Source organism: Solea solea, chromosome 13, assembly GCF_958295425.1.
Source record: "Solea solea chromosome 13, fSolSol10.1, whole genome shotgun sequence".
NCBI lineage: Eukaryota > Metazoa > Chordata > Actinopteri > Pleuronectiformes > Soleidae > Solea > Solea solea.
The window spans coordinates 19256721-19279938 of NC_081146.1; the positions used below are offsets into that span (position 1 = coordinate 19256721).

At 40.3% G+C, this 23218-nt stretch overlaps 1 protein-coding gene across 4 annotated transcripts in view; it reads left to right on the plus strand.

The window, feature by feature from the left end:
* The window catches only part of LOC131471017 (intermembrane lipid transfer protein VPS13B-like), a 309917-nt gene that overhangs the window by 166973 nt on the left and 119726 nt on the right, over window positions 1-23218 (plus strand). For all 4 annotated transcript variants that reach the window (XM_058647216.1, XM_058647213.1, XM_058647215.1 and 1 more), the window contains exon 32: window positions 22319-22522. In XM_058647216.1, coding sequence (XP_058503199.1) covers window positions 22319-22522 — 204 coding nt within the window. The remainder of the gene's footprint in view (window positions 1-22318; window positions 22523-23218) is intronic.

Below are 23218 nucleotides of genomic sequence, written 5' to 3' on the forward strand. Positions count from 1 at the left end.
CTCAGTGCAAAACACATTTCCCTACTATAGGCAACTAAGAGAATCTGGATTGTGTCATAACTGCCTCGAAACCGCAGCCCCACAGTGTGCGCGTGTGTGTGTGTGAGAGTGAGAGAGAGAGAGAGGGAACAGTTGTGCGAATGGCCAGATACGGAGCTGGCAAACACTTGTAATGAGGGAGATAAAAGTGGTGCCTAATGCTTTGTGCAGCTGCAAGTGAGCTGACACAAGATGTGAAATGCAGAAAAAAAGAACAGGAGGAGTGATAAGCTACTTTAGGCATCATTAGCGCCTACAGTTATGTCTATACTGTCACATAGAGCTGGGGGCAAATGGGGTTTAGGCCTATGGGCAGCGTGTACCCAAAAAGGCAGCACTGAGAGAAATACCACATTCTTTCCAACCTTGTCCAAATTTCTCCCAGAGACTTCGTCACAGTCTCTCATTTACTTGTTTGATGTTTTGGAGAAAGGAATGTATTGATTGGTAACCATAGCTACTGTCTGTTTTGCAGGGACTTTTCAGGGGTATTTTTTTAATCCCCACTAGTTTAGCACAGTGTATTGTGATCAACGGGTTGTTCTGGAACAAGTTGGGATCTAAGTTGCCATGGAAACCTTGACCGGATTCATTATGGCCATGTTGTTATCACGTCAGATAATGATGTTCTTGTGGGTATGGAAAATTAAGCAAGAGTTTTTCTCAGAATTCTGGACCAGTCATGCAGTTTCACTCCATACTGCCCAGTAATATCCTTCCTCTGCTAGTTACAGGATCGGTGGCTCTGCGGCTGTGGTGCCCACATAGATTCAATCGCACAATGCTCCAACTCCATTTTCAAAGGCATACAGTGTACACAATCAGGCACATGGATTACACAATAGCTTGCCTACACTCAGTCATGCATTCACACCCAAATTTGAAGTGCACACAATCATGTATTGTACACGCAGTACGCACACAGAATACACTTATGCATCTCTGTCACAAACACGAGCAGCGGGCATGGCTATGTGTACAAACACACCCACATTCATTCAGCCCCTTAACCTCTGCACACAGAAGCCAAAAGCCACTACTTCCCTCTCTGCAGTGAAACCCAGGAATTATGTCAGACCGCTCTCTGTGTTCATCCTTCCACTCCTAACCATGCATTATCCTCACCACCTTCCCTGTTCACATCTGCCCTCCAATTTAGGATGATCACACTTCTGAGTCACTTGATTGAAAGAGAGACTTGTTGCCATACTATTACTAAGCCTTGTCATGTGTTTCATCTATGCTGACTTCTACTGTGTGTGCTCTCCCAAGTTGTGTAGAGAAAACCATAGTGAGAGCCTGTAATCTTACAAACCAGTTTGTGTTTACAATCTACAACCAACTGTGCCTCTTGGAAGAAATCATGTCTTTGAGGTTTAGTAGCCATTTGGTGCAATTTTGCTTAAAGGTCATATGAGCAGCTTTTTTTTTCTACTGTACATAAAATGATTACCTCATAATGTCCAGGATTTACTGAAACAACACCTAGGGGAGAATGAAGGCTAAATAGCAATCGTATAAACATCCTGGTGGAGAATATCTTGATACTCCTATAACAAACACAGATTTTGACACTTCAAAACTCCTCAGCTTCCCTTTCAGCCTCAACATGTTTAGGGTACAGTGTGTATTTATATTTTAGGAGATATATTTCCTCAGAGAAGGTAAAATAAACAGTTTGACTGTAAAGCAATGGAGTTAAGTTGATATCCACCGCCAAATTCATTTGGTAACAATTACCAGTTTTATTTGCTCATTTGATGTTAAATTTTGTTCCCCTGGAGGAGTAGGTCTCCAGGGGCTTCTTACCATGCAGGAATTATGACGCAGAGCTGCAGGCTTCCCCTCCTTCCTCCTCTTCATCTTCAGCTACAAGGCCGCTGTCAATTTACACAGCTGAAATCATTTTCCTGTCTTGAAAAAGCTGCACATGAATGTCGGCCCGAGGAATGTCCAGCATCCATTCAGCCCTGACTTTCTTGTGGTTTGGGCCCTCTGCAAAATGTCACAGATCTTCTACTCCCAACTCCTATTTTCTTTCATTGTCTCTCTTTTTTCCCTGTGGGATTCTTTTTACTTATGGAACACTTAATTGAAAGCTTCTTGTGTACCATTGGCGATTGGGGACCACTTTTTCAGATATTCTTAGTACTTTGGGTTTCCCTTTTTACGGTCATAGAGACCTTAAAATGTCTCTCTGTGAGAGTTAAAACTGTTAATGTCTTTGCAGATATACTTGCCTAGACTGAACCTCATTAACATACTTACACACTCCCAGTACACAGCTGCTTATTATGGAGAAGAAAGTCCAGCTGCCTGTTTTACAGTTGACCAACAATATGCCCATTATTCTGCTGATGGAAAGAAAATGTAAAGCTGTAGTGTGTAACTTTTAGATATACATGAATGTATATACATTCAAATCATTTTCTGATGCATTCACAGAATGCTCACACCACTGAAAAACTATCAGAAAAATGTCTATGGTTTATGTGCAGTGTTTTGGCGACAGAAGTTACAGACTAAATATAAAAAAATGACATAATTTGTACACATGGCCCTTTATTTCTTTTGTCATTTGTGGCTCAATATTTACTGTTAATGTAGGATCATGTTAGAAGTATTCCTAAATTCCTTGGCAACTAAAACGTTCATTTGATGAACAAATTGTGAACTGAAAACAATTGTTTTTACATGCGTATTTCCATTTTTCCGTGTGTGCCTGCTTGCATTGATGTGTTTGCAAAGGTTTCTAAGTCTGCGTGTGTGTTTGTGTCTTAAAATATCCTGCACATTTCCCGACATCCCCACACCTCGATGACACAGCTCTAAATTCCATCACTTGCTCGGTTACCTCATGGTTTGTCCAAGGGAGAGCTGCGGAGCATCCCGCTGCTGCAAAATATGGGTTTTGGATTTTTGTTTTGATTAGCGCACATGCCTGCATTTCCATGGTAACTGCAGAGACGGCTGCTGTGTCAGTGGTGACGCAGCGCCAAGTCAACATGATGTGGCTGGATCAATAGTCTCGATTTCCCTCCCACCCCTTTTTTTTGTGGTGTTTTAACCCACTCTTTTATGTTAATTTCTTTCATCTTGACTTCCTTCCACCTTTTTAACGTTTAGCATGACTAAGTCTTCCAGTCATGCTCTTTTTTACCCCTCATTATATGACCTCTATTTCATGCGTCTATTAATGCCTTTTCATTCCTCAACAATTTTTTTTCCTCTGTGTCCATGTGTATTTGTTATTTCCTTCTCCTCTCTGTTTCCCTCATGTTGGTTAGACTGGTCGCAGTCCCAGCACACTATGGTCAGCAAGTCAGTCTCTTATTGCTGTTGAATAGTTGCCTGGTTGAACCCATATATATGTTGTAATAAGTGGTTGTGATGGGGATCTCCCTTCCACAGATAAACACAGCCTGCTGAAGCCAGGACCCAGCCTGTTCCTAATAAAATTCCCTGGCAGTATATTACATGCACCCTTCTCCCACAGTAGCATCCTTTCCGTAGCTAGGGAAGTGTGGATGGAGAAATAGAGGAATACAAGTCCCCAGAGAGATCGGAAAATAAGGGAGGTTAACAGTTGGCTAACAGTAGGAAAGAACATAAGTGATTTCACCTGGTCAGAAAAATTAAAAGTCTGCTTTTCTCTCTCTAAATCAACTCATATTATTATTATATCCATACACATAATGATACAAATTATGCAGTAAATGTTTTTGTAGCAAAGGCTGTACTGTAGGGAAAATGTAAACTCATACTTATAACATAAAACATATATAAATAATGTTTTTGTTTTGACGTACAAGGGGAACTTTGGGAACTAATTGAAAAATGTACACGATAATGTACGTAATTTGCAGTTGTGGCAAACGTTCACTCTGTAGTTAATGTCTTATTTGCAGTAAGTGTCATTTTGTACTAAATGATGCAAATTTCAGGAGTGATGATGAACATTTAATCCCAATTATGACTCTGCAGACACAGCTCGATCACAAACATTTTTAGAGAATGTTTTAAAACTGTTGGGTTGGCTTGGAGGAGCACTTGGCGGTAGTTATGGTTACTAGACATTCAATTTATCTTCTAATAAATACAGATTTCATGGATTTTGAGTTAGGTTTGTTTGCTCAGTAGAAGCCGTGGTAATGTTTCCATTTTTATTAATTTGAAGCAGTAGGAGTGATAGATGGGTGGAGGCAGGGTGTGGAACAAAGCTGCTTAGAGGCCTTCAGCACATCAGCTCAGTTCAAAGGTGCAAACCTGTCACTGCGTCAACAATCACCTCAGTAAATTCACCAGTGGTCACCGGGGTTCATATGCTGCTGCTGCTGTGCTAGTAGTAGGATTAGGAGACCCTGCAAATTTTATGCACTATAATCTCTTGTCCTCGCATTGGCGAAAAACTATAAATGATCCTCTCAGGAGTCTGTTTGACAGCTGCAGCTCTCTAACGTTCTTTGCTTTTCGTTCGTAGTGCCATTCGTTTCTGTATACTCTTCAGCTGGTCTCCTTCTGTCATGTCATTCTCCTCATCTTTCCTTTCCTCATAAAACCCAGAGTTCCCAGCAAATGATTCATTAGATGCTTCAGTGCACACTTGCCTCATCACTCACTTTAGTCGGCTGCCAAGTACCCCATTTCCCCGTTTGTTTACACCAGTGAAAAGTGTGCCGGCTTTGCTTCGCTGCCGCAGTGGAGGAGAAGAGCTGCCTGGGCCACACACAGTGACACCCAGGACCTACACTTATACTCTGATTTAGGAGGGGGTTTAAAAACTCCCCTGGCTCCTGAGCAGGTTTAATGATAAACTCCTCTTTGAGACAGTCAAAGCAATAATGCTATATCTATATTACTACAATAAATACAGTGTGATATATTTTTTAATGCTGCTACAGAATAGCCTGAATGATGAGCCACATTAAAAAGTTAATATTTTGGATATACCAGAAATAGGTGTTGTAATAGTATTTCTGAAAGGAGTTATGTTGGAAATCAATCCCTGCTCCTGTGCTACATTACTACACAATACTTTTATTTAGCTTGTAGAGTTAAAAAAATAGTGTCTGTGGGGGTTGCCCAGCCAGACATGGGCCTTTTGAAATAATGTTCTCTTTATCTATTTTTGTCGTTACTTTCAGGCTTTAAAAATATAATCAGAGGATCTTAATTCCCTCGTCTACCCTCTTGCTATTCTAAATTTTGTCTTTTTGTGAAAATATGCCCGTGTGTAATTAACACAAAACTGTGGGTAAAACCAAACCAACTGAGTAAATCTCTTTAATTGCATTGGTCCTCTTTTGGCCAACTAGCTCTTCTGATCTTTTAGTTGGTTTATGTGTGTATATTGATGCTATTACTGCCCATCTAACTCTGACTTAAATATATGTTTTTGCAAGAATTCCCCTTTTATACTGCCTGGTTGTCTTCTGGTGAGTTTAGTTGTAGTTAAAAGACAACTGTTCAATCATTATAATGTAATGTAGTTGTCAATCTAAGCTTTTAGGGCAGATTACATGGAAATGACACTGAGCCATGAGAGATAATCAAAAGTTGAATCAGAAGTTAGAGCTTCATCCTTGCTGTTCTCTGTTTGAGTCTGGGAAAAAGAAGAACATGTAGTTGAGAGCATAAGCACTAAACCTCTCTTGCTCAACTGCAAATCATTTTGCTTCACTTGCTTTTCTGCCTTTCTTTTAATTTTCTTCTCTCTCACTTAAGATGTGCACCCATATTCTCCCTCTTTTCTTGTGAGAAAGAAGATAAAATAAGCAAGCATTTGAGGGTCAGCCAGAATAAACATTGTCTTTTGTCAGTCCGGCAAATGAAACACCTGGTGCTAGTAAACGCGGCAGACATATTTCACATTGTCTTGACACTCAGGATTAATGCAACATCAAATTGTTTTAAAATGGGGACAGCAGCAACCCGGAGTAAATCATACACCCCTTTTTATTAAAGTTTGTATGAGAATTTATGTTTGAATTCAGACAGGATAGCCAGCACAGAGCTCACTGATGAGACTGGAATGGCTTCATAAAGACTCCTGTTGAAATGGTCCTCAGACAATGTGTCGTAATATGAACAGGAAGTTGAAAGAGAACCACTGCACACTGCTGCTCGAGGTGTGTTATCCTCTGCACCTTTTTTGTTAGGTAAAGCGATACCTTTCTTTCTTTTCTGTGGGAACCAGTGTGATTGATAGATTTTGCTGTGTCCCACATGACACAGTGAACATATCATGTAAGCTGATTTCCTGTCAAGGGAGAAAATGCCATTTCCCCCACTGCTATACGAGAGAGGGGAAGACATGGTGTGTGTTTGCAGAGCTAATGTTACCTGAACAAAGAGACGAATGGCAGTGGATGTGATCACTGATCTATAAACCTGGCCACAATGACAAGCCAACCACTCATTATGAGGCTATCAGTCTTCTTAAAGCTGTATTCCATACTGACCACCAGCCAAACCTCTTTCTGTCTGACTAGAGGCTTTTGAACAGATTACTCGAAGTAAAACTGAAATGAATACTGAGAATAATCTGTGATTTATAGCAGTATCTACAGTGGCTTCAGAATGTATTCAGAACCTTTCACTTTTTCACACTGCTGTCATAAAAAAAAAAAAAAATCTCTTACTTGTAATATTATTCTAACCAATAAATCAGTACATTGTAGAAGCTCCTTTGGCAGGTACATCAGTTTTCTTGAGTAATTCTATGCGCTTTGCACACCTGGATGTGGGCAGTCTCCAATTCTTCTTGGCAGATTTTCCCAAAATCCATCATATTAGGTGTCTTTGGACTGCCAGCCTCACATCTCTCCACAGATGTGTCATGTCTGGGCCTTGGATGGGCCAATTGAGCAGAATCAGACTTGCCCTGAAGCTCTGTCATTGTTGACTTGGCGCTGTGCCTTGTCATTGTTGACTTGGAAGGTGAACCAGTATTGTAGGCTCAGGTCATCTGGACTCTGGAGCAGGTTTACTTCATTATCTATTTTTGCTCTATTGATCCTTGCCTCAATTCTAGCCAGCTTCCATAAGAAGCATTCTTATAGCATGATGTACACACCACCATGCTTCACTATACGGATTATATTTGCCAGGTTAGGAGAAGTATCTCTTTGGTGTTTGTGGTTTTGCCAAAAGGATTACATTTCTCTAATCAGACTAGATTATCTTTTTTTCCTTATCTTCTTCTAAATGTAACTTGACAAGCTCCAAGCAGGCTGTCATGTGCCCTTTACTGAAACTGATTTCAATTTGACCACTCCACCATAAAGGTCTAAATAATGGTGTGCTACTGAGATGGTTTTCATTGGATTAATTGTTGGGTTCTTGGCCACTTTCCTCACTGAGGTCCTTCTTGCTTGGTCACTCATTTTTGCTGGGCTGCCAATTTCTACAAATAGTCCTGATAGTTCCAAATTTCTATCCTCGCCCTGATCTGTGCCATACCACATTTTTTTTTACTTCAAATGTCTACAGAGAGTTTCTTGGCCCTAATGTCACATTTTTCAGAGCTGTAATATATGAATTGTTGTTAGGGATTTGCGACAATTAAAACAAACAGGATGCATCTGACCACATTCTGAGCTTGAGGAAGGGAGTTTCATTCTCTGATTATTAGTTATTGAGTGTACATAGATATGCACATTAGCCTTTATTAATCAATTTAAAACTATAAGTGAGTCAAAAAAATAAGGAGGGGTTTGAATATTGTCTGGCTTCATCATCTCTATTTATTTACCTCTAATTCCACTTATCCATTCTTTGCATTTGACTTGATTTCTCCACCCAGGTTCTTCGTGTTGTGTTTGGCCACCGCTCTCTGTTACTGTATACGAGCAGGGAGCTGTATACAGCATCTTGTGTGCTGTGTTGTGGTGTCTGCTGACTTCTGTGTACAGCCTGTGGTTCATTCCATAAATATCTGTGGCCTCTGTGATGTTATTCTCAGGCGTTCTCCTCTGTGAGAAGATTGCACCACAACACTTGTATTCCTCTGCATGCAGTTAGAGGTTTAGGGGGATTTGGAAAGAGAAAACCTCAGCATGGGCCCTGCTATACATTTTTATGGCCATTTTTGTGCATATGACTCCATGTGGAGGAAGGGGAGAAGAGGGAGAGAAATGTGTATTAGGACTCACCGCAGGGGAATCAAACAAGTAAACCACAGCTTATTTTCCCCACTTTTTTGGCTCAAAGTGAAGTGGTTGTTGGGGTAGCAAAGTTGATCCGTTTGTCTTTGGCTTCACTTGTCCAACACTTTGGTCCAGCCTAAAATATCTTTATAATATTTTGGAGAGTTATCTATGAAATTTGATGTGGACATATTTCATCTAAACATGATGAATTGTAATCATTTTAAATATACCTAAATCTTTCCTGTGGTAAAATGATGACGTCATTGACATTCTTCCTTCCATTATCATAATCCAGTCCTCGGAGGATACATTTTTTTAAATTTATATAATGGTTGAACCCTTCATGTTGAATTACGTTTAGGATGATATATCCATTTGTATGGGAGATACGATCTCTGTGATTGTGGATTACACTCCAATGCTCCTCAAGTGGTAGGCATTGTGTATCATTGTTCATCAAGATAAACCATGGAGATGTGTTAATAATATGCCTCTTCATTTTGTGCCGCCTAATGTTTCACTTACCCTTTTACAGTTCATGTGTGAGCCATTTTTAATGCATAGCTAGCACACCCCCCACAATGAATTTCCAACAGCTGCCCTTTGTTTTCTGTTTTTTTTTTTTTGTATTTTGTTCTTTAACATCTGGCAGTTGTGCACCCCTCGTTCAGTGGCACTCAGGGTGACGGACCTTATTTGAGAGCTTCCCGGAAACTCTTCTCATGTTTTGGCATACTGCTGTCAGTCAAGCCAGAATGCATGCTGACAGAGGCGAGAGGGATCTCCCCTCAGCTGTCCGGCACTCATAAAAGAGTCTGATCCAGGGGTTAACCACCTGGTTACAGGACTTCGGCCTCAATAGGATAATAGCCTGTATGTGTGTGGGTGTAAATGTTTCATCCTGACGCAGGATACAAGGGTTCTAAGAATACACCCATACCACTAACCTAGGAAGCTCTGTGATCAGCTACTGCATGCAAAACACACATATACCAGTGTGTGTGTGTGTGTGTGTGTGTGAAATTGTAAGTGTTCTGTGTTTGGTTTATGTGCCTGTGCGTGTGTGTGTAGTCAGACCTCAGCCTTGTGCATTATGATGTTTTAGTTCCTTTTCTCCCTGCTCATGACATGTTGATGTTCTGGCATCCTGTTTAGTTGGTTTGAAGCTGACAGAGAGACTGACTGGCCGGCCACACTGCAGTATTGGAGGCCAGGTGGAGTGTAAGGGGAATTTAGGAATACTGTGAATAGTTCCTTGATAGTCAAGTGTGTCTCCTCTTTGTCTAATTTCTTTCTGTTTAGGATTTTCATGGAAGTAGAACTTGAGCTGTGTCGATGTGCACAGCAAAGTTTCAGACAATTCATTTGAAGTGAGATATTTTTTTGGCACTTTTGTGTATATATACATATATATATATATATAAATGTATATATACATATATATAAATGTATATATACATATATATATGTATATATATATGCTTAAAAGGGTAAATTTATGATTTGTATGTCCCTGTTTTTTGAATTAATGTCAGCGTATTTCTGTTTGTTGGTAGCCAGTCATCTGCTGCCAAGCTACACGTATCAGTTGGCTACACAGTAGAACACAGGACCAGAACATAAACAACTGGAAAATCAAGTGAAAGTATTAAAGAGAGAGAGAAAAAAAGGGAACCTTAAGAAAGAGAGATCATGCAATGCTTTAAACTGTCTGTGTGTGTGTGTGTGTGTGTGTGTGTGTGTGTGTGTGTGTGTGTGTGTGTGTGTGTGTGTGTGTGAAACCATAAGCTCTCCCATGGACATGGGCAGCCAATGAGAAAACAGCAGTGTAATTGCCTAATACTTGTGTAATAAGAGGCACATTACAACCCTAGGAGGTCCAAACAGACATGAAAGAACCAGATCCTGGCACTAAAGTGGGTCTTTCCCAGGTCTTTCCCAGTTTAATTTAATGCACATCGCTTAATGCTAAAAAAGCATGCATCATATTCGTGTTTGACTCGTTCAGTCTTATTCTGCCACTTTTATACACCCATGCTTAATAAAATATGTCATAATTAAACATAGTAGTGTGTGGAAAATGAATATCCTTTATCCTTTGTATACTGGTGTTGTAGTCTTGAAGCAGTTACTTCTTCCATCATCTGTTCCTTAGCTAATACAGAGCATTGTCAGGGGACTAGTCACCTCTTAACAAGTCACTTAACTAGTCACTTCTTATAGTATATACAGTATTAAATCTAAGATTCAAAACTGTATATACTATACAGTCCCACACTCAAGATTGATGCAGACCGTGTCCGTCCCTTTTTAAATGTCTGTATGACATGGTCATGCCAAGTGTGTGTGTATGTGTGTGTTTAGCTGTGGTGTTACTTCAGCTGCAGGTTTGAGAGAACCACAGGGGGAATGTGAAGCCACCGTGTAGACAACTCTACTGTGGTGGTCCCCTTTCTTCTCCCCATAACTTACCCCACACACACGTGCACACACACACACACACACACACAAACCTCCAGTCAAGATCTCAACCTTTCATCTTATCACTGCACGCATGCATGCAGCTAGTTGCGCTCACATAAGAGGGGCAAAAATTAATAATGCAAGCAAATGTTCTCTTTACCATACTGTATATAGCACTATATACTTTTGTTGAAATTAAATGTCCAACTGTTGGCAAGGCGTCCCTCCATTCCTCAGTGGTGACGAGGAACCAGTGTTAAAATAATCAGCGTTCTCTGCTTAATATGTTTCCATTAAATCTTGACATGAGAAGGCAAATCAAAAATTTCGAAAGGATCTTTTTTTCTCTCACTTTCATTTCAGGTCCCACATCATGTGTATCACAGAAATGGATTGATATTATTAATATTTTAAAGCCACATAAAAGTGTTTTTGAGGGGGGTTTGGGGGGGATTCTGCCTGTAGGCCCCAGAGGCAGAGATCCAGCTGACAGGCACATGTTGGAGTGGTAGTGGTATTGTCACACACACCATGTCACAGTGTGCAGACCTCACTGTCCGGCCTGTAGTTTCTCTGAAATACATACAGTATATTGTTGCAGTACTTTATGTAAAGTACACTAGAGATGGTTAATGAAAGGCCATTATTAAAATGGGCCCTGGGCCCGAATTATTTAACTCATTGTCAGTTGTCCTCGATCTACTGGAAAAAAACAAGTTTTCTGTTTGTTGTATTTTCACTGTCCCCAATAGAGAACAGAGACCTTTCTCTCTCAGCATGTGGGTGTGCGAGCAGTGGGACGGCTGTCGGTCACATGCTGCAACACACGCACATGTGCACAATGCTTTTAGTGACAATGGCAGAGAGAAACACATGCAACTGTGCAAACAGAATGACTCTGTGGAAAGGTCCAGTAAAAGTTTATCAAAGTTTATTTAAGATCTTTCAGAGCAGGAGTGGATTTTGTGACTTGTAAACATAAACATGTTCAAACCATGGCTGTTTCTTTCACTTTTTCTTTATCACATTATGATGATCTGCCCTTTAGTCTGCCCATATACAAAGAAGTTCTTAGATTTTCACTGTTTCAGTTTAGTTTAGATCTCTTCATTTATTAAATTTCATATTTACAAATGCTTAGCATATCTGTTATTGATTGATTCTTACTATTTTAAAACTTGTTCCCAATCTTCCCTCAAATCGTATAAAATAATTAATTAATTCCTAAATATGAAAAGCTGTGACATACCTCTATATATGATAAGATAAAGCAATTTTAAATACTTTGTTCTTGTAATACTGTAGCATTACCTACCCCTGCATAGCTCATTTGTCACTTCTGTTCTCTGTATTGTGTTTACTTCTTTTCACTTCAAACATCAACAAAATGTGTAACTTGTATATGAGAAGATGATGGAGGTGAGCTGACTTTTGCTGTGCTGGCAGGTTTCGGCTCTTTATCTTTAAAGCCCAATCAATACTTTGATTTGCTTTACTTAAAAGCCTTTTTGTCAAGAATTAATTTTTCTTCCAGACCCTTACATACAAGCAGATCAACTGATCATTTGATTTCTGCTACAGGGCGCTTCTCCTCTACCCCACCTCCCTGTCTTTTCCCTACCTTCTTAGCTTCTCTTTGCTTCTTACCCACTCCCCTCTTCTGAGCTCTGTTCCACCTCCCCTGTTAGGCAGACTTTTCTCTGTTCTTCTTCATTCCACTGTTTTCTCTTTCCATGTTCCACTACCCCCTGTCTGCCCATTAACCCCCTCTTCTCTGCAGGATGTTGTTGAACATTTTCTACATCTGCCCTCTTCTGTTCTTCACCTCCCACTCTATTTGGCCTCCTTGTTGCTCCCGCTCATCTGTCTCTCTCTGGTCAGCTCACAGGATGCTGCACAGCATTTCCTGCCACCAGGGCTGCAGGAAAGAGGCTGAATAGAGGCCCGTTTGATGTGCCATCTCCTCTAATTTTTTACACCTGGACTGTTTGCAATCCAGATTTTCTGTTCAACAGAAGCACTACTGTCTTTTTTCTTCCTTCCGTCCTTCCTTCTTTCCTTCCTTTCTTCCTTCCTTCCCTCCATGCTTCCTACGTCTCTCAGTTTCCCAGTATTTCTCTGCAGCCTTGTGCTTCACATCAGGCTTTTTTATTCAATGTGCTATAAGACCTAAATGGGTATAAACGTCATGTTTTCATCTCTCAGTTCCTTCTAATAAAACCAAGGCCCAGTCACCAGGGCATTGCAGACACTGCTGTAGCTCTGTTTTGCATGGTTTTTTAGTAGTATTATTATTTTAATTTTTTTTTTTGTACTTTTTTTTGTGTGTTTTGGTTTCTTCTCATTAAATGTTCTCAGGGCCTCCAGCTGTTTGGATGGTGGTCAGAACCTTTGGCATTGTGTTGTTTAAATGCCATATTTTCACAGCACTGACTGTTTAGAGTTGTGGTTTGTCAGGAGCCTGGCCCATGGCGGCCACTTCCTCCTCACTGTTCTGGAGTCAATGTACCAAAACACTGACTGGCAAGAGGGGAGGAAAAAAGAATAAGATAATAGGAAAGAGGGGAACAATGGAGGGAGAACATTAAGAGACGACTAGAAAGTTATTGTGCAGTTTTTTTTTTGAAGATGCTGCTCAGATATGGTATAATAAAAAGGGTGGAAAGCAAGGGACAGAGGTGAAGCATTGAGGGTCATCTTCCCCAGAAACAAGTGTTATTATGTTTATATTTATTTAGGTTTCTCTACACTGAACTATTTCCAAATTGCAACATAATCCTTCAACTAATTATGTGTGTCTCATTCAACAGTGTCCTCTGTCCACTCTTTGACTTCTTTTTTTAAAATCCCCCTCAGCTTCACTCTTGGATTTGTGTTTCTCACATTCTGCATGGCCTCCTTCATATTGACACAAGGTACACAGTGCCAGGAAACACACCAAACAGCCAGACCCTGGCTGATTCCTAGAGAACACTGTCATTCCACATGTAAAGTGTGACAGGCTCCAGATGAGGCTGATTAAACGCAGCCTTTATTCCAGCTCTCGGCTGATGAAGCTCTCTGATATGCGGTCATTTCAGAAACCTGTTAGAGAGTTGTAAGGGATTCCAGTTACACCTAACCTCTTTTCATGTGACATTTATGTCTGTGGCTAATAATCCTCGGTCCCTTTCTTTCTTACTGTATTTGCATACAGGAAGTGAGCAGCGCTTCTTCTTCACTTAAACCACAGAGGTCTCTTATTTGACGTGCAATTTAATCAGTGAAACTCGTGGAATGACACTTTTTTTCAATGACACAACAGAGAGTAATGAAAGCCAGTCATAGCGAGTTTGGTGGTGACTTGTGTTCACATAATTTAGTGCTATTGTAAGGGTTTGTTTGCTTCTTTGCTGTTGATTGTTATTTCAAGTGTAGTTGCTTTGATGTGCTTTATCTACCATGAATTCATTGAGAGAAATAATCACACATAAAAACACATCATTTTTGTCACATCTTGTCACAGTAGTAAAAGCACTTAACAGTTGGTTTTAAAAGTTTTCAAATATTCCATTTCTTTACATTTTCTCCATTATTTACTTCCTCTGCTTCTCAAATAAACATCATCACCAGTGGAATTAAATAAGTCAAGACTCATGTCAAGTATAACATTTACATTTGATTTCCTGTTGATTTTAAATGTAGTTACAGTGTTTTGTTGAAATCGTTTTAGTTCCGATTTCTTCACCTTTCCTCCATTCTTTCCCCTTTCTCCTCCTCAAAACAATGTCATCACCAGTGGATTTGGATAAGTACAGAGGGTTTACACCCCCTCCCCCCCAGAAATGTCACTTTGTGTAAACACACTCGTCGGCATGGATGGATGCAAGATCCGCTTCAGAATTATAAACATTCGCTCTGCATTCATTCACAGAGGAAGAATTAGCTGATGTAGGAAGCATGTGTGCGACAGATTATTGTAATTATTTTATGCTGTTTTCCCTTGCTGACATAAAAGCATTTGGGCACTATCTCATGAGAAATGAGTTGTAGCTGTGCAGTCTTGGGCAGCACCATGGGTTTTTTAATCTGCTCTCGTATTCCATAAGTCCAACCTGACTCCCCTTAAAGCTTGTGATTTGGACATAAGTTTTTAATTCTATTATGTGGGAGCTTCCAGCAGCAAGTCATTGTATTTTGTTTCACTCTGGCTTTTGTTTGCTGGAGGGAAATTTGAATTAGAACAAAATGTTGTTTAAGGTCAAGGCAAACGTGAACAAGAAGGACCTACTGTTTGAGCTATCTGATTACATGTTTGTTCAGCCTGTCTGCTAAACCTGTAGCATACATTAACCTAATCAGATATGGCCATCATTTCTCTGACTTTGTTTAGGAAAATTTTCATCCTTTTGCCAAAGAAGGAAAGACCTTGATATGTAATTGTGTTGCTTCAAACATTTGTCAGAATTCAATAATTGTTGTAAACAATGTGTAATCAACTTCAAAGTGCAGTGCCAAAGAGCCCCATTTCACAGATAAAAAAGGGGAATCTTCAAAATACACACAACATGTCCGTGTGTATACTAATGTGAACCAGACTGGCAACATTGAATCACTTAATCAATATCAAGTGCAAAAAAAACAGTAGTGGTTCTTGCTGTTGGTTCCATAAAGTGAGTCTAATTTTACAGCACCATAAAACTCCCCCCTCGCTAGAGCATGAACTGAGCAATTTATGTGTGCAAGTAAATCACAAGGAATGCTCTGAAGACTCTAACCATCTTGGTTACAGACTTGAATTTTTATTGCGTGAGCCTATACATGTGAGCATTATGTTTTAATGCCCATTGCATTTATAGGTTTGGTATTTGCATGTCCCTTTTTGACTGTTTGTAATAATCAGAGAAATATTTACTGGCAGAGGTATTAGTTGATCATATAAAGTTCATACAGTCATTATAGTGATAAAACGTATAATGGTGGTGTTCAAAAAGGTATTTTACACATACTAAAATAATTTCATGTTTACTATTTTTATCATTGTTACTGTTACACAAATATTATTGTTGGGCAATATTCTCCAAGACTTTTTCAAAGCGCAATAATCAAACCTGGTAAACACAACACAGTCAAAACTATCCATCTGGAATAGTACTCTAGTTTACAGTGAGACCAGGAACCATTTTCATCCCCAATCTGGACAATGTATCTGATGCGGTGTGAGGTGCAGCTGTTTCAGTGTTGCTTGGTTTTGGTCCTGGGTGATTCTGACAGCTTCATGTTTGATTCACGTCATACATTTTTCAGTCACAAAGTGCTTTTTCAGAAATCAGTGACGGCGCATAGATTTAGATTCTTCCTCCAGCAAAAAGGATTATTTTCCCTTAAGTATAAAAGTAGCATGTAGCTATGTGTCTGTTCTACTTAAACTTGATGAAAATGACTACATATAAAGGCAAGCAGATCCTTGACCTCCCCTGCCATGTCCCCTACTGCAGCCAGTTATGAATAATCCCTTCCACTCATGTGTTTTGTGATTAATTAAAGATAAGGCCTCCCAAATTAAAATGGCAGTGTGATTACATCATTGTGAAATTGCTTGGTGGGGACAAAAATCTGGTTTCAATCAGGGGTCAGAGGAAGTCAGCGAGGCATTCCCTTCACACCTCTGCATCAGGGACTTGCTGCTAAAGCTCTGCCTGACATGTTTTATAAAAGCAGCATTATGCTCATTTTCACAGCAGGGAGGAAGCATCTCAAATCTGTTAGAGCAAACACAGGAGGTGATTTCACAACCATTGACCCATCCATTTTCATGGCGGAAAATGGTAGCTTTGTCCTGCGGTGACGCACACTCCAAGAGATGACTCTCAGTAATGCTCTGTTACGACTTCTATTGTAGAAGATCCAAGGCAGACGAGTGTGCACGTGTGCGCACCCACACACTCGCGCACACACAAACCTGTCAGTGATTTTCAGCAGCAGCCACAGCTCCAGTTTTTCACAAATGAGGATCCAAGGTGCCTTTGTGAGTAGATACATTGCAGATGTACCTACTGTATGAAGGAATCCTGTGAGAAGCCAGTGCTCTTAAAACGACAGAATTACTGTCCCTGTTACCCAGGAATGTTCCACGCTCAGAGCTACATGCAGGCAGAAGCAGGAGCAGAGCACAGTTAAGACAGAACAGACCAGAGTCCAGACCTGTGTGTGTGTGTGTGTCTTGTGTGTGAATGCACACGTTTGGCTCAGCAGAACAGAAGCAGTGAGGATGAGGATGACATCTGTACTGTGAGTGTGATGCAGAGTACTTGAGACTGAATCCTAACTTTGGTATTGCATCAACACTCTTGACTGATGTACAGCCAATTATGTGTGACATTATATGGCTTGAAAAATAGTTTTTGATATAATGTGTTAATAAACGAGTCAGTATCCACCATGTGATTTTAGTAGACTGTATGTTTTAACTGCACAATGAATCACGGAGTATGATGAAAGATTAGCAGTTTAATTTGTATAGTCACGGGCATGTGTGAATTCCATGAAATACACAGTGGAAGCCAAAGGAAATATCTGTACAATCTTCACACATGGCTTCTTTGCAACAGTGATGCAAGAAGCAGATTTTAAATTGGTGCATGATGAGCCCATTAATTACACCGGCCAGACATCTTTAACAGGCCATCATGGAGAGCACATGTTAGCCCGTGTCTACAGAGCAACATGTCTTATAACAACATAACTTTTCTGACACGTAAACTGCATGGGAGATAAATGCTTCCCATAATCAATATCAAAAAGCAAACTGACTTTTCAGTATACCATGTTGTTGAAAACAATGGACTTATTTTTTACTATCATGTACGACTGTCATGGTGGTAGGAGCTTGAGCTAAGCGCTTCTTGTTTTGTTTACAGACACAAGAGTTTCCTCCCACGATCTTTTGTTCATATGATAAAAATGGTAGAGTACGAGTGTCCTTTAGTACGATCAGCCTAATGAAGAACAGGCTTCTGTTGGGAGCAGCATTGGAGATGAGTAATGCCGTTGGGCTACAAAAGAAAAGATATTGTCATGGGAATAGGTTAGTGCATCACAGCTGAGGCACTAAGTAGGAAAGTGGTTATTTCTGTTTGTGTATTATGCTAGTGAGAAAAATAGATTAGAATTGTTGTACTTGCCTTTAAGTATCCACAAGATGTGGGGTTTTTTTTATGGTCAAGTGACAATGTATTGGCTTTTTTACACCATAGTTGTTTTTTTTTTAACCATTTGACTTCTGTCACCAAAGCTCCAGTCACCAAAACTTCTTTTACTTGCAGCAACAGCAGCAGCTTGCAGAGCGACTGTGTCTTATTCTGCTGACTTGCCTTGTTCCACAACATCATTTCCCTCTCTCACTTCAAGGGCTGCTAATTCAGAGCCTTAATTACTGTAATTGGTAGATGCAAATTAACAGCAATTGGACTTGACTCGGGTCATAAATCCTCATCTGAGAAGTTGCCGAATTTCTGGCAATTCAGAGCGGACCACCGTAGGCCAGGGTGCTTAACTTACTAAGTAATTGCAAGTTTCATGAATCATATTGCTTATGAATTCCCCCTCGGCACACACACAGGCCCAGTGGGACTCCTCTTTAAGCCACTGGGAGTCATGCTAAGCTGATTGAGAAGCCACTGTGCAGCTTTGGCCTATCCACAACAGAAATACCACAAAGGGGGGGTTTGGTTTATAACATTAGCCACAGAGAAAGAATATTAAAACGCTTTATTATTTAGAATGTACAATGTATATGATAAAAAATGTTTATGTTTATGTTGTAGGTTTTTTTTTTTTATTTGTAGACGCATAACTAATTAAATGGCTCAGCAATTACACACACATTAGCATTTTATTGAGAGTTTGTTCTTTTGGGTTCAATATAACTGAATTGGTCCGCTCAAAAGATGGAACAGTCTCCTGAAAAATAGCACTTGTGTGTACAAACCTAATTTAGCTTGACTTGGCCAAATTCAGATCTATAAGATCTCAATGGAGTTTTGTCACTGCGTGTATGTTCAACCAGGAGGGCAACGGCAGCGGGCCTCATCTCTCTGACACCACACACACATACAGGTTCACGCAGCTATTTCATTCATTTGGACAACCTAACCAAAGTGTTATCCCTATCCTTAACCATAACCAGTTAATGGCTAACCTTAACCTAACCCCAAATCAAATCAACCAGTTCCTCAGTAATGAGGTTCTGCATTATTAGGACCAGCTTTTGGTCTCCATGAAGTCCATTGGTCTAAACAAGGTAACAAATACAAGAACACACATTTGCACATGCACTCCTGCCTCTGTTGAACGTGTAACCAGACATATATTGCATGTGATTGTTGAGGAAATGAAGTGAAAAACAGGTCTGGGGTTACAGGTTCAGGTTGCGGGTTTCAGAGTGACGAGATCCAGAAGCCAGCGGTTCTCGGTATTACCCCGGTGCTTCCTGCCCCACTGGCCTGGGCCGGGGGATGTGGAGGGTGTGGTTGAGAGAGAGGGAGGTGGGAGGCCATTGCAAGCCAAGAGCCATGATACACCCTGCCCCACAGGATCCTCTAGGCAAGAGGCTTTAATACAGCCCACTGCTCTCACACTCCTACCATCAAGCCCTGAACCTCAACCAGATCCCTTTGTGGTTTGTTTTACAACCTTGAACCACTGTTAGCCTTCAAAACCTCAGCATGGTAATCAGGCTCTCCCAAGGTTCCACTTTCACTCTTTTTCAACAAACTTTTTCTTATTTACTCACTGGCTCTGTTCAGTGTGATATTATATTTTACTTTTATTTAATTATTTTGTCACAATTCATTCTCTCCTATCATTCCATTTCTATAATGTCTAAGTCTAGGCGTTATTTCAGTGCAGATGTATGCAACCGCAAAGTAAATCCCTCTCTGGTTACACCTAATACCACTGTGGCATAGAGCAGCTGTGTAACTCTACTTGAGCTTACTTGTTATTTATCTTTATTAGCTAATTATCAGCTTACTATTAAGTGATGCGTTATGCATCTGCCATAGAAGGTTCCCCCTCTAATCCTGTGACCACCTCACCAAACAATCCCATTCTACCACGCGTTAAGCACTTAGTCTTCCCTACAAGTTGAATAACTTATAACACAAATCATGACTGATGATCTGCCTGAAACATCCACAAACCCAAACAATGCAAAACAGAAGAATATGACTTGCAATAAATCGCAAATTTGTGCATTTGTAGAGAAATTTAAGACATCATTACTTTTTCAACAATGAAGTACCACTGAATCGCACATTTTCAAAGTCCAGCATTTTAGATCCATAACCACCACCATGTCTTCAGTGTTTTGTGAGCCGTTTTCCCACTGGAGGGTTTGAATTAGATAGAGGCTTTGACACTGGGCCATAATAATGTTGGACTGCAGCCCTCATATTTCAGCTCTGATGTGAAATCGGCCTAGTGGCTTTTCAGAGTCAAATTGGATTTAAATTGTGTCAGAAGAGGGAGAAATGTTTTTTAAAATAATAGCCGTGAATGCCATGAAACAGAGCGTTCTTGCTCCTGACCTTTTGATCCATTTTTATAAATAGCAGAATTTTGTCATAAAAAATAATGTTTCTGCGGTCTTTTCCTGCAATTAAAATAAGTTTGGCTCCGGAACAAGGGCAAAACTAAGTACTCGTGTTTGAGAAAAAATTTGTTCCCTCTCCAAACCTCGATCCAAGCTTCACCCCACCACCACCGCCTAGCCTTCCTCAGCTGCAAAAGCATGTCATGTACCATGTCAGCACATGGCAGCGGCAGGCAGATGTCTGATGGCAGATCCAGAGAGACGGCAGAAGGGTGTGTTCCACCTGCCTTGCTCGTTCATTTTTGAGAGGTTGTCCTTGTGTATGGCAGGCAGAGTGAGTGCCATGTAGTCCGATTCTAATTCTTATGGTCAAATGGTGTGGTCTTTCACATGACCGATCAGATACGTCAAACAACGAGTAGTGTTTTTCCCCCCACATGTACAACAAGAAAATCTGGCTTCGATTATTATTGCACCCTAAGGGGAACTTCCAAAATTCCTCCCTTCCTCATTTGTCAGAAATGAAGCTCTCGTTTCCTGTGATTGGCTGAAATATGTCTTTTGATATTAAATCACATTGCTTTCCACTGGCTGCATGACCAAGACAAATGTTTATCATATTTATTTATGTCATTGGAGATGACCCTGCAGCTCAGCAATGTAGAGACTTGGCTGCAGACTCCCATGTTATGTTGATTGTGAGTAAGAGAGTCTCCTAAATAAGCTGAAGTTAAGAGATAATTTGGAAAGCACATGAGGTAACTGTGGTTTGTTTAATGTGAAAAATACAGTTTGGGGTTGGGAAGGGTGATGGAGGTACTGTTACAAAAGCCCTAATGAATCTAGACTGACACATCCCACCCAAAACTTACAGGGCTCTTGGTTTGATTTATATTATACTCTGTTGATAAATGTGGTTCCAAATGTTGATTAAGGGTCTGTTTCACTTGTTTGTATGTCAACAAATCCAGCTAAATCTAGTTATGCACCTCTGATCTCCCATTGCCATTGTTTTTGTACTTGGTGCTTATTGTCATAACATCACGCTCTGGTAGAAGCCTTTCCAATGTGGCTATGGAGAGGAAACGCTATATGAAAATTACCATTGACATTGCAGAAACAAATAAGACTACTCATGCTGCCACTACATCTGTAGCCATTTTAAGCCCTTATTTATACCATTTAAGCTCTCATTTGAATTCACTAGCACAAATAAACATATCATAATGGACCGAAAGCCCTGATGTCATATGCAGATGTTGAATTTTGATTATTCTTGTTGCCTTGTGAATTTGTCAGGATCTTGTCTCTCAAAGGCAAAATAGATGACATCAGTTTTTCTTGGCACTGCTGGGACAGTTTTACTCACTTGACTGTTATAGTTTAGAGACTGTGCTGCCCGCTCCACACTTATCTCTACATCTCTCCTACCATGTTTTAGTTTGTGTGTACTGTGGAATTCCTGTGTTTCTGGAGACTGGAACAGCAGAGTAGAGAGGCAGTAAGCTTCTCCACACTCCAGACTACTGTGGCATCATGCCAGGGATTTGAACAATGTTTACTGCTAATGATAAGCTGGCATGGATCAGAACTTTATAAGAGGCAAATTATTTCACCTGAGGCCTGAGGGATTATTTATCTGAGGTCTGGCTGTACAAGTACCGTAGACTTTGATATAGTCATAAATCATCTTGTAAGAAACGTGTGCTACTAAACCACTGAGCAGGCAGAGGGAAGAAAGAAGTCAGTAGTGGTTAGGGCCCAGTGCCAGAGACTCTTTACTGACTTTACTGGCTGTAATAGACTACCTGGTCTACTCCTGAGGGCATGTGCTTCATTGTAACAACATCCTTATCCAATGGAAAACATGAAACAATAAATAAAAGTTAGTCGTTTTTTTAACATTTAACTAATTTGGACTTGGACACCTGCTTGTTGAATGTGATGGTACTACCCCATGCATTGTGTAGTTAACAAGACACACAAAGATCTGAGTCTCACCATGACCTGAGGTTTCAAGAATTCTTCGTAAGCTGCATGATCTGTAAAGTTACCTAAACTAAATAGCCTTTTTACCCTCTCTATCACCCAGACGTGCGCTGAACCTCGGCATCCTGCGAGACCCAGGTTCAGAAGTGGAGGACCGTCAATACCAGATTGATCTCCAGTCTATTACCATTGGAACAGCTCAGTGGGAGCAGCTCAAGCCAGAGAAGGAGGGAATCAAAGGGGGTGTGTCCACAGAGAATGAGAGGAACTCCCAGAACCCAGCCCTGGAGTGGAACATGGCCAGCAGGTCAGGAGTCACAGTATTTGCTTGTTTAAACTGATGGCAAAATGTTTTTGAAGAATAATTTGTTCATGTTATACATAGGTTATAATGGACCAGCGCTAATCTATTTTCTCTCTCTTTTTTCTTTTCTGCGGTGTCTCAGCAGCCCACAAACCTCATACTATAATTTCTAACGAGATATTCAGACTTTTTGCGAATTGTGCCATTATGTGTAAATCAAGGTAGAATCACTGAAAACAAATCCGATCACAAGTACCTACATTAGTCAGCTGACGAGACACTTGTTCATTGTAAGTGGCAGCTCAAGTTATGCATTTGAAATGCAGGGAAATGTTATTCTTGCTAAAAAAAAAAAAAAAGTGCCAAAATATGACTATTGCTATCACTCGACTCCACTTGGAAGACCCTGTTCTTCTGTCATCAGCCTCAGGCTTTTAGGAGGCTGTTGGTTGCTGTCGAAGCTGTTAGTCATTTGACCTTCACAATCTAAATGCTCACTCATGTGTTTTTGCAGCATTATACTGAATAGAAAGTGTGATCATTTGAAGCCATGGTTGCTTGGCTCATATAACCTCATGTTATGATGTCATCAGCAGGTCAAACCATGCATCTTTTCTGCATTTTGTGCATATGGTTCCCAGTCACTGTATTCCGATCATTTATGAGTACAGCATGTCATCTTAGGCAAGTGTATGGTTG